Genomic DNA, 18510 nt, shown 5'->3' with positions numbered 1-18510 from the left:
TTAATGCCCAGAAAGGCAGATTTTCTCAATGTTTCATTCTGCAATCTGCAGTCATCTTGCTCTAAATACAGAGAGTCCACAAGTCTTTGAATTCTAAGGAAGAACAACGACCTTGTTGTAGTTACCTGAAGGCTGAAAACTGTTTCCACCAGGTCCAAACTTGGGAGGCCTTCAGAGAGGAATTAGGAAGGTTTTCCACTGAGGGCTGCCCTTGCTCCCAGGAGAAGGGAGGCGAATACTGACTTATTTGTATTCTTGGACCATCTTGGCAGCAGGGCCAGGCAAAACTCACAATAAATTTGAAACGTTGGTACACCTAGGAAAAACAGACCAACGGAATGTTTGCTTTCCTTAAAAAAAAAAAAAAAGAACTGTTCACTATAGTGGGTGCTTGGAGGATGGGACAGAAGGATAACCATAGGGGGGCAGACTGGGTGGCTGCAGGGAATGACTTCAGATTGAAGTCAGTAAGTGCTAGGACATTATAACAGTGATGGTGATAACAAGAACTGATTTATCAATAGAAAATGCTCATAGGAAGCGTCTCTTATGTATCAGCCACTATACTGACTGTTTTCAGGGAATCTTTTTCATCTTCCCAACAATGGTGGCAGATGGTCATTATGACCCCCAATTTACAGGAATGCGAGGCTGAGAGAGATCAGTGAGCGGGCCCCAGTCACACAGCTGGTAAACGAGAGAGCCATGATTCAACCCCAGTTCGGGGTCACTTGTGTATTTTCTGATACTGTGTGTTGCTGTGGGAGGTGAGGACTCAGGTTAGGGCCAAGGATGCACTGGTCTTAACCACTCTCTGGAAGGGCTCATGAGAAGGCAGAATGGGATGGAGCCAGAAGAACACTCAGTCCCAGAAGAGGGAAGGGAGTTGGTTCAAGCTGAGATCGCACACTAGAAACTAGCTCAGAGAAGGAGCTATCACAGGCCTAGAGTAGAACCCAAAAAACTCAGGCAGAGGTTGTTGTAATATCAGGGAAAACCCAAAGAAATTAGAGTAATGGTAGAAAGAGTATCAACAGATACTGTCCTTAAGATTTTATTTACTTGAGAGAGTGAGCAAGTGAGCGGCCGGGGGTGGGGGATGGGGGGCAGAGGGAGAGGGAAAAGCAGACTCCCTGCTGAGCAAGGAGCCCAATCTGGGGGATCAATCCCAGGACCCCAGGATTGTGACCTGAGCCAAAGGCAGACCCTTAGCCATCTGAGCCACCTGGGTGCCTCTTGAGGAGACCAAGTTTGACTAATACTTAGAAGATGAAGATTCTTAGAAACCTCACTTCATTCCCTAAGGATAGGTCCACCTTCTCTCTCTAGAACAATGCCTTCCTTATAGGATTTACAGGAAAAATCCCAGCACAATTGTTATGATGAGATTAATTGGATCTAAACCTCCATTCTCTTTACTCCAAATCCTCTTGGAGTAAAGAGAATTGAACCACTTCATGTAATAGACATTTATTAAATGTCCACATTACTCATTTTGTGAGGCACTAAAATTGTGCTATCTAATATGGCAGCTGTTAGCCACATGTGGCTATCAAGCAGTTCTACTGGACAGTTTTGGTCTAGGAAATCAGCAGAGAACAGGGCAAGAAACATGTCCAAGGTAAAAAAATGTGAGAGATACAAATACATAAAGTAAGTTAAAAAAGGTTGAGAAGTTTAATGATAAAGTATGTTCAGTATGAGTTCAAATGGGGTCAAATCTATGGGCTGAGGTCAGGGCAAGGATGAGTGTGAGGACCTTACGGAGACATGATGCCTCATACATCTATGTGATGGGTCTTTAGGGAAGCCTACGCTAAGGTGTGGCTTACATTTTTCACACATGCTGTAGGTTTCTCAACATTCCGTAAGAGAGATCAGGAAACCCCAGTCAGGAGAAACGGCAAAGTCTGATCCTATCACACAACTAAAAAGTAACAGATCTAAATGTTAACTGGAGTCCTTGCTCTCTATGTATATTCAGTGCTGCCCCATCTTAGCAGGGCTTTTTTTTTAAATTTATTTTTTATTTATTTTCAGCATAACAGTATTCATTATTTTTGCACCACACCCAGTGCTCCATGCAATCCGTGCCCTCTATAATACCCACCACCTTGTACCCCGACTTCCCACCCCAACCCCTTCAAAACCCTCAGATTGTTTTTCAGAGTCCATAGTCTCTCATGATTCACATCCCCTTCCAATTTACCCCAACTCCCTTCTCCTCTCTAACTCATGTCCTCCATGCTATTTGTTATGCTCCACAAATAACTGAAACTATATGATAATTGACTCTCTCTGCTTGACTTATTTCACTCAGCATAATCTCTTCCAGTCCCGTCCATGTTGCTACAAAAGTTGGGTATTCGTCCTTTCTGACGGAGGCATAATACTCCATAGTGTATATGGACCACATCTTCCTTATCCATTCGTCCGTTGAAGGGCATCTTGGTTCTTTCCACAGTTTGGCGACCGTGGCCATTGCAGCTATAAACATTGGGGTACAGAAGGGCTTTTAACTCTCCCTAAACCCTGTCCTTAGCCGTCTCTTCAAACTCCCAGATACCTTTGCCAGTCACAGCTACAAGTAATAGCCCTAAGTAAAAATAAGGCAACTTGCACAGACACCATAACTGATCTTTCCTTCAGGCATTTCAAGCTCATCTCTGCTATATCCAACTTCAGCCTTACCACTTCCCCTAAATGCTGCCCTTGAATCTCTGAACACAGCCTTCAAAGATTTCAGACTTGGAGATTAACAGACAAACAGCAAGGAGGACGATGGATTTGTTGGTTAGACACTCTGGAAAACAGCAGCTTAGAGCAACTTTAAAATAGCAACCAGTGGAATAAACACATCAATTACACAGGGTGGTCAGGAGACGTGTTGTAAACAGCAATTTATTAGGGAAATTTAAACTCTGGTGACAGTTTGTAAATCCTCACCAAAACGCTTTCCAACTAAAAGCAGTATTTTTATGGTTCCTATTCCCTGGCTATAAATATGTACTTCTTCTTAAATAGTCCTTTCAGAAGCCCTGGTCCAGCCCAGGAGACAAGCTGGGTGACATCATCCCACTCCACAAAAAACGGATTGTTTAGCCTCCAAGAAAACTGAATGAGGCCTGCCTTCCCCAAGGACAAGGTGGGTTCAGGGCCACCCGCCCCCATTACCTTCGAAGTGTGTGTAGTTCTTGATGTGATTTTTTTCCCAGATCATTGCCATTTCCCCCCACACCCTGCTATTCCTATTGAGGTTCTAGGGGTGAAGGCCATGTCTGATGTCAATCAGCATTTGGGACAGGGACAAAAATCCTTACCTTAAGAATATTCTCAGATCCAACTCTCCTCTTCTTCCAGCCAATCCTGTAGTCATGTAGTTTCCAGTGGTTTTTCCCTAAAGGAGGATGAACTGGACTTGGAATCTCAACAGGAGGAAGAAAAGTTAAAGGACAGCTCTATCCTTGTCTGGCCTCAGGGCCAAGCACGTGCAAGCCTGTTAGCCTCTCCCCAGTCCTGAGCAGGATGGTTTCCTACCATGACGTCAAGTGTTATTATGCCAAATTAGTCTGTCTCTTTACTCTTCCAAGAGCTGAGCTGCTATTTCCTTGGTCAAGTGCCTTATTGCTGGAGTCTCAGAGCAGAGGTTAGAAAGGAGGGAAGCAAAAGCAAGACCGCCCTCCCACACATTAGTTACTAGTTGTTGAGCAAACGCTGTGCCAAGCACTGTACTGCATGCATAGCTCAGCTAACCCAACATGGCTCCTGCCCTCTGGGAGCTTACAGCCCAGCCGGAGAGACTGACGTCCAACCAGTGAATCAAGTACATCAATTCATTTTTAAAATGAGTACCAAGCCATGAAAGGGTGATAAAAGAAGCAGGGTACCTTTTTGGAGAAGGCAGAGAAGGACCTTGCTACATTATGCAGATAGAGAAGTCGTGTGAGAAGGTGATCTTCAAGTTCAGATCTGAAGGACAAGAAAGAGTTGGTCATACACAAAGTAGCACTAATTTGGACTCATGCCAAGGGTCTGAGTTTGGGAAGAGGTGACAGTATAGAAACAGAAAAAAAATCATGTGGAAAAGCACAATGGGAATGGAAAGACGGAACAAAATATGACTCAAAGTTGGCAAAGGGTCTCCACGAAGGGAAAAAGTCACCAGGAAGAACCAGGTGGGTCTCACCAGGTAGAAGGTCCTCAGAAAACAAAGAAAGAAGTCCAGGTTTCATCTTATGAACAATGGAAAGATTCAGAAGGTGTTAAGTCAGTGAGTAATGATCCCATTAGTGATGTGTGGAGCATTCACTTAAGCTGGGCAGGAGCAGAGGGGCTGAGCTGGACCAGGAGAAGAGCTCTTGGTGACTTCAGATGGGATGGATGATGGCAAGAAAGAGGAACCATCTACAGAGAAGTAGAAACCACACGTTTCTACTGACAAGGCTGCTGCTGACAAGGCTGCAAGGAAGGGTGTTGCAGACAAAGGTCTGGGGTGGGGGCACGTGGGCAAAGCACAAAGATTATTCCTAGCTTTCAGAAATGAACCCCTGAGTGGGTTGGGGACATTAACAGCACTGGAGAACAGTCAGGAATAATAGGCTTCCTGAAATTTATGGGATGTTAATGGGGGAAAGAATCCAGAATTCTGCTTTAACCATCATGAGTTTGAAATGTCTCTGAGACATCCACCTGGAAGGGTCACACGGGCAACAGGAATTGTGACTCTGAAGGACACCCAGACTGAGAGATAAATGTGAAAGAGACCCAGACAGAGACTGTGAAGCCATGAGAAGAAGGAAGATCATCTAGGGAGAGAGTAACAGGTTAGAGCAGCTAGGAGAGAGTCCTGAGGGGTGCCAGGCAGTACAGCTGGGGAAGAAATGAATCCTCAAATATTTATTTAATTAGAACTAAAAGCATGGACTTCATCAAAACTCTTCTGGATGCTACTGTAATGGTGGATACATGACATTATACAATTATTTGCTAAGAAGCACAGAGCTGTACGACACAAATGATGAACCCTAATGTAAACTATAGGCTTTAACAGAGAGTAATAGATCAATATTCATTCATCAGTTATAACAAATACACCACACACATGCAATATTTTTTCTTTGGTTTTTTTTTTTTTTTTTTTTTTTTTTTTTTTTTGCAGGATGCTAATAATAGGAGAAACTGGGGAGGGGGAAAGGCAGTCTCTCCATACTTTGTGCTCAAGTTTTCTAGAAATCTAAAACTTTTCTAAAAAATAAAGTCTTTTAATTTAAAGGAATGAAAGAATAGGTTTTAGAATCTGGCTAAAAGAAAACAAATCCAAAAAGTGTCAGAGGCTTCCTGGAAAGGAAAAAGAGCCTAAAACAATATAGATTTATTTTGAAGAAAAAAGACAGCCTTTTCTTACAAATCTAGGTAGAAGATAGCACAGATCAAAGATCTAAGAGAAATCATTAGCTTTCCACAACTCTTCTGTAACTCAGAATCTCTTCTCAGAGGAAAGGATTTGAGAAGCTGGCAAAAAGTATTTTCAATCAATCATAAGATCAGTTATAAAGCACTGATCCTTTTCCCTATTCCAATCAAAGCACATTTTTCACAAGCCAGGTCAAAGGGGAGGTCTTCCAGGGTCATTTAAAACAGATTTTAAATTCTACTCCAATTCCACTGGAATCTGAGTGATGAACAAGTACGCTTAACTTTCCTGAGGCTCAGATTCAATCATCTGTAAATGGAGAGAATATTTATCCCATAGGCTTGCTGTGAAGAATAAACAGATCCAGTGCTCCATGGAATGGAGTGTACATACTATTATAACCAACAGTAAGGATGTTACAGGTGCTGTTACTATTCCTATCATTAAGCACCAGGCATTGTGCTAAGGTCTTATAGTTATGACTTCATTTACTCTTTCCAGCAGCCCTATGAAGTAGGCATTCCTAGCTCTGTGTGAGAACAGGCCCAGACAGGTTCGGTGACTTGCCCAATAGCACACAGCTGATAAAGGGGTGAAATACAAACCTGAACCCAGCTCAGCTTGTTTCCACGACGCTGTGAAGTGCCTACTCACAGACTGCCCAGTCAGTACAAGGAGTCTGCATTGTAAGTAAACTCTTTATTCTTTATTTCACATTTACATTGCTAAATCATGTCAGACTTTTCTTTGTCAGTGTTCTTGTTTCAGTGTTAATACATGGGTAGGGTACAAAGAGGCTCTCACAGGAAGGCAATGAAGCCAGATTAGACTGGTTTTCCAAGATCCAGAGGGAATCAATCAGCCCTTGATCTTATGTTGTCTCAAAAAGAAAAAGAAAGATAATGGACATCCCTTGCTTTTGATACAAAAGCCCATCTGGTTCCTAGTACTTGTCCTAAAAAGCCCATTGTTAAGGTAAGAATAATTATACTAAGTCTTTCATTCTATTCTTCTGTTATTTCTATATTCTCTTTCAAAGTATTTTTTAAGTGTTTGGGGTAATTGCAAGGCAGAACGTGTTGGGTGATGGGGATTTGCAAAACAGCTGGAGTTGATGTTTTACGTTAATTCTTACAGAAATAATTATTCACCTTAATTTTCTTTTCATTCTAAGGTATTTTTCCCAAAAATGTAACTCCTGATGAATTCAAAAAATCCTAAAAGAAAGCTTTCTGTCTGATCATGGACCATCCCTTTGGCCATCCCTATTATACTCTGTGAGCAAACCATTCCCAAGTTTCACTTGAGCTGTGTAGACCCTTGAGTGTGTGGAGACTCTGGCATCTCTCTCTCTCTCTCTCTATCTCTCTCTCTCACACACACACACACACACACTCATACACAGGCAGGAGCTTTCCTACTTTTGGGGTGTGTGTGTGTGCTTTATTTGTTGGCCCTGAAAACAGGGCTGAATTTCCTAGATCATTAAGTGAACTTCAGAGCTCCAAATCAAGGGCTTAAATACTGGGGTCTTCACAGAGAGACTCCAAACCTCCTGGACTTTAAGAAAGAAGAAGAAGAAAGCAGGCAAAGGCCTTAATCCCTTAGTTAACTCCGATTTACTCTGAAAAGGCAAGTGAAGTAGAGAATGTAATAGGAACATTAAAAACAAGAGAAGTCTAACATGAGACACAAGAACAAGGGGCCACCTCATACTGTGGGCAGCCTAGGAATTCAAACATTTCGTCAGCAGGAGTCCAGCCAACCTTCACACGCACTTTTATAAAGCTGGCCCCAGGCGCTCCAGGGCAAGATGAGGCTGTGCAGCCTTCTTGCTCTCCGCTACTTCACTGGAGCTGGCAAAGTGGGCACCAGACCTGACCTCGAGCCATGGCAAAGAATGGACTTGTAATTTACATCCTGGTTATCACCTTACTCCTGGACCAGACCACCAGCCACACGTCCAAATTTAAAGCCAAGAAGCACAGTAAACGCCGAGTGAAAGGTAACGGGGCTTTTCAGGCCAGCAAAATTCTAGGTGTGCGCAGTGTGGGGAGGAACTGGGCAATGTTCATTTCCAGACTCCTCCAGCACAACTGCCTCTGGTGATAGCACCATGCTATCATGCAGATATGGCAGTTCAGGGGACTGAGTGACCTTTAAATTTTCCGGAACATTTTGATATTTAAAGGAATCACACGTAGGTCCTTTTTTTAATAGAAAAAAATGTCTGTATTGTATATCCTTTCTCAAGTGAGCTTAGCCAGGCAGAATGTTCTTCAGAGCAAGTTAACCTGGATAGGTGGATATCTGGTTATTATGAACAACACATCAAGTAGAAAAGACTGACAGTAATTAGAATATACTGTTTCATTCCTAGATACTGTATAACTGTTCAAATATATTTGTAAGATAACTATAATCTTTTTAAAAGTATAGTCAAAGTTAGACCATTTTCTCACTGGTTATCACGCAGATATATTTTCATACCCTTGACAATGTAAAGACAGTCTATCCTACACATTTAAGTTTTTTCATCTCAGAAAGAAATTGAATCTGTTTTTAAATTTAAAGATATGTCATTATGCAAAGTCATACAGCATCAAAAATATTTTAATGCAAAACTGATTCTCTAAGCAATCCTAAAGTCTGGGTGGCTTGAACTGGGTTAAGAGGCAAAAGAGAAAAAAACAGGGGTTCTTCGGGGGCTCAGTCAGTTAAGTGATCGTCTCTTGATTTCAGCTCAGGTCATGATCTCAGGGTCGTGAGACTGAGCCTTGCGTTGGGCTCTGCACTCAGTGGGAGTCGGCCTGACATTCTCTCTCTCCCTCTGCCTCTCCCCCTGCTCACTCTCTTTTTCTCTCAAGTAAGTAAATCTTTAAAAAAAAATCTTGCAAAGAACAAAGATGAGAGCAATTTATTTGCAATATGCTGGAAGCACAGCATGAAGGAAAAAGCATCAAGGGAGACAAAGAGTGATGTTTTATCTCATCCTCTGAGTCATTTTCATTTTCGTTTCAGCGTATTTCAAGGTCAATATTATGACACTACTTCCTTATCGATTTCACTTCAGTAGTAACAAAACACAGGAAACATACCCACAAAGTGCAAGCCAGACTTGACACACACGGATGAGTGGTGGGTAAAAGGAGGCTTGTCTCGGGTGTTGTGTTTTGGATACTATAAAGTGCCTTGCAAAGGGGGTATTTATTTCTATGATTTCAGTCTGATACAAGGTTTCTTCAGTGGAATCTTTTCCCTTATACAATATTAAACTTTCCTGTTACCTCTTTTAAATGGAAGATTAAAATATCAGGAGTGATAAAGTATACCGGTGAAGATGAGGGCGGGGGAAAGGGGGAAGTAGGAGATACTGTGTGATGATAGGGTGTATTTTTGGTGTCAGCATCTCTTCACTGCTGGGAAGCAGTGGCAAAGCAGTGACCACCCAGCAGGGATGTGGGAAGGGGTGTGAACATGTGTGTGTGTGTGTGTGTGTGTGTGTGCGTGCGCGCGCGCGCGCTGTGGGATGTTTCTGAGATCATTTGGTTCAGGTCATGTAGCTCTCACCCCACCCCATCCCTAACCACACGCAGTGTGCACACATGCTTTTCCTTGTTTGCCTTTTAACTGACTGTGCACACCTCTTCAGCGTCATCCTCCCAAAGGAATTTTTGTGAGTTTTTGCTAGGAAGTCCAAGAAAACAGATTCTACAGCAGTAAGTGAAGCAGTAAGCCTAAACTTACCAAACACTTCTCTCTCCACTAACACATACAATTTGAAAACATTTTAAGTACCTGGGGATTATACCAACTTTATGAAATCAAAAGTGAAGGCTGTTTTTTTCTCTTTCAAACCTCTTCACAGAACTACCCACTATTACTTATTGGGAAATAACATTCCCAGTTAAAATAACATTCCCAATTAAAACCTTCTATTTTTAGCCAAATAAGGACTGGCTATTAATTTATTTCATCTACCAAATCTTGGATAACTATCAACATAAGGGATGCATAAGTCCTTCCAGAGGCTGCATAATATTCCACTACATAGGTGGGTCATGATTCATGTCATCTGTTGTCTCCTGGTGAACTTCTTTTTTTTTTTTTTTAAGATTTTATTTATTTATTTGACAGACAAAGATCACAAGGAGGCAGAGAGGCAGGCAGAGAGAGAGAGTGGGGAAGCAGGCTCTCCACTGAGCAGGGAGCCCGATGCAGGGCTCGATACCAGGACCCTAAGGTCATGACCGGAGCCAAAGGCAGAGATTTTAACCACTGAGCAACCCAGGTGCCCCTCCTGGTGAACTTCTGTGTGGCTTCCCATCTACTTTGTTTTTGATCCACTGCCTCAGTTAAGATACTCCTCTAGAAAACTGCAGCTTCATTACACTTTCCAACTGTCTCCCAAAATAAGTGTGTCAACCTACACTGCTCCCATGGTCAGTATATGGCCATTCCCACACACCTTGACAACTTAACATTGTATCACAGCTTAAGCTCAGTCAACCTCACCAAAAACCAAAATGCCTCTCTTAATTTGCATTTCTTTGACTGTTAAGAATGTTGACCTTTCTTTGGTTGTTCATGAGGTGGAGGTATATATATATTCCATAGGTTTACTGGTGATTTTCCAGATTAATTCTGCATTTCTACATGGAAACTACTTCTGGAGAAAAACAATAATAAAATGAGAGGGAGTTTGTTGTTGTTGTTTTTGTTTTTGTTCTACTCAAAATGGCAAACAAGGGACTTATTTAACTAAAAAACAAAATTTCCCTGGTATTTAATTCATAGGTCTCAATAAATTATATGTTGCAGAAACAAATAAAATTCAATTTTACATTGAAATAGTTAGTCCCTGTATTCACTGTAGACAAAACACATCCTCATTTGTCACAGAGGTTAGAAGGAGAAGCCAAGTCACCTGGATAATGATTCCCATAATGATCTCCCATGAGCCTAATATTATTCATGTCTTCATGTTAATTACAACATTACAGCTTCCCTGTAGAGGCCACATATTTATATGGAATGGAGCAGGAAGCTGAGAGAGAAAGGGGATGACATTTGTATGGCTGACAACTTGAAACTTGGAAGAAAGTCTTCAGTGGTCTTGGTGAGCCTGGCCTCCAACAGTTGGTGGTTCTGCATTCTGAATGTACCCTTACATTTATTCTGGATTGAATGGTCTCTTTGAGGAAATTCTTGGGGTACTGTATTTCTGAGCTAAGCTACTGGATGCTTTCAGAAGTGATGTGCAATATCACATGAAACACAGATGGGGTCCACTCCTGGGAACCCAGAAGGCTTTCCTAACTCAATGTGGAAACACCTGGCTTGCAAAGCTTATGTTTAAGAGGATGATGAATCAGCATGTGTGGATTTAGGACTATCCTGAAAAATCCAGAATAGAACACAGATTCCCCATATGGCATCTATGTAAGGAGGCAGGTGGTGACAGTTCATACCAAGCTTTAAGCATGTTCTCAGTCCAAGGCCATGTGCTAGGGATCAGGCAATTACTGTGCAGGAGCAGATCAGAAGGATGTAAAGAGCACAGACTTGGAGTAAGACATAGTCAAATCCTAATTGCACCTTATTCACTGGCTGACCTAAAGCAGGTTCATTCCTGTGCCTCTATTTCTTCTGTGAACTGAGGACAGTAATGATGTTTATTTCACAGGAATACTGAAAGAATTAAGCGCCTGGTACACAGTGTATGACGGTTCTTAGTATTTTTTTCTTTTTGTTATTTATTACAGTTTATTATAATTCTTGCCTCCAAAGAGTTCAAACTGTCTATTCCTAAGATAGACCCCATCAGTCCTAGAATCTTGTTCATTCATTCAACAAGCATTATGAACAGCTATTATGTGCCAAGCATTGTGTTAAGCATCAGGAGCACCATGGACAGTAAGACACCCAAAATTAAATAAGTAAAAATAATTATAGAGAAAAGTGCTCTGAAGAAAAGTAAAGGTTCAAAGAAAAGAGATTAGTCAGACAGATGCTAGTATAGAGATGATAGCCAGAAAAGGATTCTAGAAAAGATATTTCAGCTCAGTGAGGAGATGGACAAGTGCTGAAGCAAGAATGTTTGTTCCTGGCAGGAGGAACCCAAAGGAATGGATCCCGAGATGACATACCTTGGTCTAAGATGCTCTGAAAGTCAGTAAATCTGACGCCTGATGGAGGGAGAGTCCCACAGCATGGGGGAGAGGCATAGCAGCCCTCTCTCACAGAAGGATCATCTAGTATTATTACCACAATCAAGCTCTTATGAACCTTCATGGCCAACTTATTTTCACGCATTAATTCTCATGTACACTTGGCTCAGTTTCAACAAAACCACCCTCACCTTAGATTCTGGGTTCCATAGCTTTAATTTTATTTTAATAATATGCTTTTCATTCCTCCTACCCTACCCCACCCTAAAATATCCCCAGAAAAGGATGGAGACCTGAAGACTCAAGTTGAGAAGCTCTGGAGAGAAGTCAATGCCCTGAAGGAAATGCAAGCCCTACAGACAGGTAAGACCTGACTCATCAATGCTTCGTCTCAAAAGAGACAGGAAATCATGATTTGCCAGAAATTCAAACCATACCTAGGGTACATGTCAAATTCTAGGTGACAATTTTAAAAGGGACATTGACAACCCAGAGAGGTGTCCAGGAGAAAAGGACTCAAAAGCTGGAAAAATAATAAAAAGGAAAAAAAAAAAGCTGAGGAGACAACTGTTTGGGGAATTCAGCTTGATTTTCCACTCCCTTCTCCTATATATGGATAGTACAGAAATACGAATACACATTTCAACAATGCATTTTTGAAAATTTGTCCATAATTCTTCTCTAATAGGCAAAGAAACAGAATTGAAGCAAATATTGATTGGCAAAAATAATTAGCATTCATTGGATGTTTACTAAGTGCCTACTTGGAGATCTGCTGAGGTTCAACTAAACGCAGGATCACAGGACTCACTCTGGCCACATGATGTGCCAGATGCAAACGGAAGGCCACTGGTTAGAACCACAACTTGGCATTCCTCTTTACACAGGGGTAGAGCTCCCAGCAAGCGATGCCCTCTATACCTGTTGTCCAGGAGTGACCCTCCTTGGATCCCAGGGGTAAGGAAAATAGAGCTATACTGAATGGGTTCAAGAATAGCCCTTGCCCACAAGGCTTATACCCAGAGGATCCAATACCTTACATAGCAACTCCAAAAGCAGAACTTCATGGGTCCTGCAAGAGACCTGTCCAATTATGAGTTACCACTTTCAGGGAAGACTAAAGTTACAGCCTTCCATTAAGGATTTATAACTCCCAGGCCAGCTATATGTTATCAGTTCAAGGTCGTTTTTACCATGAACAATTTTGCCCAGTAATTCTGTTGACAGATTCCCTTTATCAGCTTTCTAGGAACAGAATTCAGAAGCTAAAGGAAGATCAAATGCCCATGTAGAAGGCAACAGAGTTTTATTAACGCTTTACCCACCATTTGGCACTAAAAATACTCTACAACCATGAACACATTAGTCCTCCAGCAACTTATGAGACAGGTGCCATTATGAAGATCCTCATTTTACAGATGAGGAAACTGAGGCACAGAAAAATTAAGTGTTTTCTCCAACAATTACAAACCTAACAAATGTCAGATCCTGGTTCTCCAATGCTTCGCCCTAAAATAATATTTATGTTTGGTTTATCCTGGATAACCTGAACAGAGTTAACAGGGCTGAGTTATTTGGATAACAAAACTACTGTTGCTCTATATGTCAACTCAGACTTTTGTTTGTGTTTGTTTGTTAACTAATTATGAAATACCACCCAGTTCCAAAAGTTCCAAGGAGAGCTGTGCAAACTAACAAGCATGTGTATATCAGAGCAGCACAAGGCCAGAAAATGGTTGACGGGTGAGACAGACCTGGGTTTGTATAGTTATGATCTTATATGTTATGTAAGTTGTGTTTTTATACATTAAGTCATGGCAAGTAACAACTTCTGTAAGCCTCACTATCCTGATGTGGACAGATGGGAGTAATAAAATCTCACTTCATGTGATTGCTGAGATATTACATGAGTTCATCATCATAAAGTGCTTGGCACAGGGTCTGACACACAAAATCTCCATAAATATTAACTCATCATTATGATGACACAGCATTCATTCCACAAATATTAACTGCTATTTTTCAAGTCCAATCCTGGATGTGAACACTCAAAAGGCATCTTATTATATCAAATTTCACATTTTTACAGTCTGTCTCCGAGGCACAAAAGTTCACAGGAAATGCTACCTTGCTTCAGAAGGCTTGAAGCACTTCCATGAAGCCAATGAAGACTGCATCTCCAAGGGAGGAACCTTGGTTATCCCCAGGAACTCCGACGAAATCAATGCCCTCCGAGACTATGGTAAAAGAAGTCTGCCGGGTGTCAACGACTTTTGGTTAGGCATCAATGACATGGTGACAGAGGGAAAGTTTGTTGATGTCCATGGAGTCACCATCTCCTTCCTCAACTGGGACCGTGCACAGCCCAACGGTGGTAAGCGAGAAAACTGTGCCCTGTTCTCCCAGTCAGCTCAGGGCAAATGGAGTGATGAGGTCTGTCGTAGTAGCAAGAGGTACATATGCGAATTTATCATCCCTTAATAGGGCCTTCTCAAAAATGTAAGATCAGTCATGGATTTACAGCCTGATGGTTTGCAAGAGTAAGTCAGAATTGTCACATGGGCATCTGTGTCCATGGGAATACAGGAGTCAGCCAGTTTTGTTACCACATTTCCTTGTGATTTTGCCCTCCATGGGGTGTACAAGATCAGAAAATAATGATCTAGGTATGTGCACACTGTTAATATGGCTTCTGCAAAATGGACTATCAAACCCTTCCCACTTTCCCTTGTACAGAAAGGAGGTCTATGTTAAAAACACAACAGTTACCTGGATGATTTTCTCTTGAAAGTTTAGTATATATTTGATTGATGAGAATTCTCTCAGTCAGAGACTCTGGGTGTGATAAAATCCAGAAATCTCTCAATCTGATGTCCCGTCTGTTCCATCCCAGTCCCGGCACCTTGCTAGCCCATAAACTTTTCTCAGTTGCTGCATCCCCTGGTGGGAGCTGCATCTTCTTGCCACATCAGAACATGGATGTCTCAGAAGTGTTCTGATTTCACTTGGTTTTCTTCATGACCCTCTTCCTCCACCATATACTTGCCCTGATTTTGAAAATGCTTTGACAAGTTCTGAAAGGAAATGATAAAGGAGGATATTTGGTCAATTTCTAGTCTCAGAATTACATTACGATTCCTGACTTGAACGGGTAACCTTAAGGCAACTGTATAGCAAAATAAAGTAGGGAAAAAAATATGTCTACTTTTCCCTGGCTTTAGTATCCTAATCCTCCTGGATGAAACTGAGGGTTGATATTATATATGTCAGTTTTCTTTTCTACATTTATATACTTATGTATGTCTAAACAAGCATATATTAAAGTGTATTGGGGCAATCTACCTTTGGAGATTGAACATTGGATGTAAATACTACTATTTTGGAGTCATACACCTATGTAACATTTTACTCTGTCAAATGCTATTTCCATTAAATAGTCTTAGATCATATAAAAGAACTTCATTGCCTAATATGAAATTATAAAGCTTAGGCTTGGGGGAAATGGGCTTTTTATAAGCCAACAATTCTAAGTATATTCTGCTCTTCAAATAAATGTCATTTTTTCCTTTAAATATTGAATATGTTTTAAGAACAATATCTTTCTCTGAAAACTTCAGTTACATGTGCTTGGAATTAAGTTTTAGTTTTTTTTCACTGCACAATAATAAAGCCTGAGTTCTGGTTGATGCGGATGTATTTGGATGTTGGTTAGTTATTCAAATTATTTTGGTTTATACCAAACTTGACACAGTTTGGGGGAGGAAATACCCTGGATCTGACTAAACTGGTGATTAAATGTCTTAGGAGAATAATTTTACATGATAATAAAGAATTAAGTCTGGAGGGAAGAGGATAATATTAAAAAGAAAATTGTCCCCACAATTGTTTTTGGTGGACCCTGACCAATCCCCTATTCCATCACAGTCAGAATCCCTGCAAAGATTATGACACTAATGAAATTAGTAGACATTAATGGTAGTAAAACCTCAGCATACTCCAAGTACTGTCCCAAATTTTACATTATTCTCATTAATCTCCAGAGCAACCCTGGGAATTAGGCTCTAGATTTATTTCACTTCACAGAAAGAAGAACAAACTGAAAAAAGAGAGATGTGCTAATTTGCCCCACATTACACTCCAGGAAGTAGTAGAATTGTAAACAGAATTCAAAAAGCTGACTCAGATCCTACAACTGTGCCAACCGAGGGGGAACTGTGACGATGTCAAGCCTGTTCAAGTAGGCAATGGAAGTGGACTCTAAACCATCCTCCCAGTTTCTATCATTTGGGGTAACATTTTGGGCAAGCAGATGACCTTGATAAGGCATTCAGTCTGAGTCTGTTTCAAAAGGGTGAATATAAATCAGCATTCATACACGTCAGTATCAGAGTTTGGGCCTCCAGGAGATGGGGCTTATAGCTAGGATGATCCTTCTCCCAAGTACCCCAACCAGAAAAATCAAGAAAAGATTAATTTAAAAGAACAGATGAAGGTTAGTGAGAGGAATTCAAAATGAGTTTAGCATGAGGAAGAGCAAATGGATAGGAGACAGAGCAAGACCAGAAGGAGTGGATTAAGAGATTATCCAGTTTGCTGAGGTCCAAGCTCATGACCTTGATTTTATTATTTGGCCAACAAATTATCCAAAAGCCATACCTGCAAGATTCAATAATCCAGATTTCCCTTTGGTCTATTTTGCTTGTTGAACTCTACTTAGCAAACAACAACTGGTCTTCAGGCGAGATTGATAAATAGATCTTAACTCTCAGGCCAACTTTTCTGTCTCCATGAAAGTTACCAGAGTAGGTAGAGAATGTGGACAAGCATCATGAAGTATGGCAGAAAGAGTCCCCTGAGCAAATTAGTAATGTCTCACACAAGCTCACGGTAGGAGGACATCACCATTTGCCAACACTGTCATCCCTAGGGTAGACAGCTGGCTTCCTGAAGATATCAATTATGTTCAAAGCCCAACCTTCAAGGTCCTACAGGTCTTCCAGAAATCTGATTCTTCTCTCTGCAGCAGCGCATCTCAAACTTATGGTTAAAAATCACCTGAGAAACTTCTTAAATTGCAGACCCTGAGGGTCTGTGCTATGGCCCCAGATTCTGTATTTCTAAAAGTTTACAGTTGAAAGCGAGAGTACTACATCACACACCACAGTCTGCTGGTAAGGGCCTAAAGCTTCAGTTACTTGCCTAGACACAGTCTCTGATGGATTCCTCCACGTCTGCTTTTCTTTAACTCAAATGTCAAGGGTAAGATCTGCAGTTTATCTGCGTGGAGAACAATCCTGAGAGCAATTTTTCTACCTATGGCAGATACTGCTCTCCATATCATTAAATGAGGTACAAGGTAAAAATCGATTAGTTAAAGGAAATATCAATATGAGAGTCTCGAATTCATGATGTGAAGGAGGCTTTATTGAAATGATCAATGATTTCTTTCTCTTCCCTAGCATTACTGAATAGCATTTTTTAAACTAAAAATAAAGACAGTTTAGTCTTTCCTGCTTTCAGAGTAGTGAAAACTAATCATATCCTCACCAAATAAAGCTCATGTAATGAATGGAGAAGCCCACAAACTCAGCTAGTTAATAAGCAGCTCATTTAATCTGATGTCAGAAATTCAGAGGGTAGCTACTAACTATGAAGCACTTTCTTCCTAATATTGGAGGGACAGAAAAGAAGGAAGTTATTGTTCCTACACTCAAGGATGTAACAACAGGGCGCATAGGAGGAGAGCAAAACTATCACTGGAGCATAAGAAGAAAATATGAGTATCTCTACTTACATATGGAAGTTAAGTGGACTACCGGTTATTACTAGGCAGTTCTACCTAAACTGAACACCACAAAATGGTCAATGAGTTAAATAAGTTTTTGTACAGAAATACTAAATTGAATTTATGCTAACAATTAAAAAAAAACACGCACCAACATACACACACAAGAGCAAGCACTGCTGACAATTCTATTCCTAGTGTGACTGGTTCAAAGAAGCATACATAGCCCAAGAAAAACCAATTAGAATCTTTTCCACTGGCTGCCCTCTGACATGGGGGGCAATGAAACTGCTGGAAATGTTAAATTGAAACAAGTGAATTTAAGGCTTCTGGCAGAATTCTTCCTTTCCAAATGGATGAAACATGTAGGGTGAAGAAAAGCAAAGATATACGGTAATGAGAAATGCTGAGGTGGGGAGGGGTAGGAGAAATAAGCGCATACAGTTATGTGTTCACACAATGCGGAACTTGCCATTTCTGAAGTCCTGATTTCTACTTCTGTAAATTCTAGGAGCTACTCCAACCCTTCAAGCTACACAAGACAAATTATCCTTTTCATTTGAGTTGGGTTTTTGTTGCCATATCAGTCAGGATAGGCTAGGTTACGATCTCACAGAGCTTTTATCTACATAAGCAAACATGCAATAAACAGGCAAAGAAATAAACAAGGTTATTTCTGAAAATGATATCACAAAATGTGGAAAGATCAACACAACAAAATGGTATAATGACAAAATGAAAACAGTAACAAGAAAATAAAACAGGGACAAAAAGATGGAGTGACCAGAGGGAGCAGTATCAGACATGACGATCAACTCTATTTTTTTATTTTTATTTTTTAAAAATTTTATTTATTTGACAGAGATCACAATTAGGCAGAGGGGCAGGCAGAGAGAAAGGGGGAAGCAGACTCCCCGCTGAGCAGAGAGTTCGATGCAGGGCTAGATCCCAGGACCCTGAGATCATGATCTGAGCCGAAGGCAGAGACTCTAACACACTGAGCCACCCAGGTGCCCCTGATCAACTCTTTTGGATACCGCTCTCCATCAAAAGAGAGAAGAGCAAAGAAAGCCATCTTATAATCAGCAGGGCAAAAATCCAAGAAAGAGAGACCCTGAGAAAAGTGAGATACCCCAAATCAT

General features: G+C 41.0%; 1 protein-coding gene across 1 annotated transcript; it reads left to right on the top strand.

Moving 5' to 3' along the window:
* The first annotated feature begins 6059 nt into the window (after nucleotides 1-6059).
* On the top strand, nucleotides 6060-15279 carry CLEC3A (C-type lectin domain family 3 member A). The gene is made up of 4 exons (XM_044255683.1): nucleotides 6060-6099; nucleotides 7167-7418; nucleotides 11863-11946; nucleotides 13673-15279. Exons 2-4 carry the CDS (start codon nucleotides 7304-7306, stop codon nucleotides 14062-14064), a joined length of 591 nt encoding a protein of 196 aa, XP_044111618.1. The 5' UTR covers nucleotides 6060-6099; nucleotides 7167-7303; the 3' UTR covers nucleotides 14065-15279.
* The last annotated feature ends 3231 nt before the right edge of the window (nucleotides 15280-18510 follow it).

Source organism: Neovison vison, chromosome 7 (genome assembly GCF_020171115.1).
Source record: "Neovison vison isolate M4711 chromosome 7, ASM_NN_V1, whole genome shotgun sequence".
NCBI classification, from domain to species: domain Eukaryota; kingdom Metazoa; phylum Chordata; class Mammalia; order Carnivora; family Mustelidae; genus Neogale; species Neogale vison.
Note: the sequence above shows the minus strand (reverse complement) of the source record. Positions and strands in the feature narration are given on the sequence as shown.

Bases quoted from the DNA above. Each gene is read 5' to 3' on its own strand.
- CLEC3A (XM_044255683.1), top strand. From the start codon at position 7,304: ATGGCAAAGAATGGACTTGTAATTTACATCCTGGTTATCACCTTACTC. The intron at 7,419-11,862 runs GTAACGGGGCTT...AAATATCCCCAG, and splicing joins CAGTAAACGCCGAGTGAAAG to AAAAGGATGGAGACCTGAAG. The intron at 11,947-13,672 runs GTAAGACCTGAC...ACATTTTTACAG, and splicing joins AATGCAAGCCCTACAGACAG to TCTGTCTCCGAGGCACAAAA.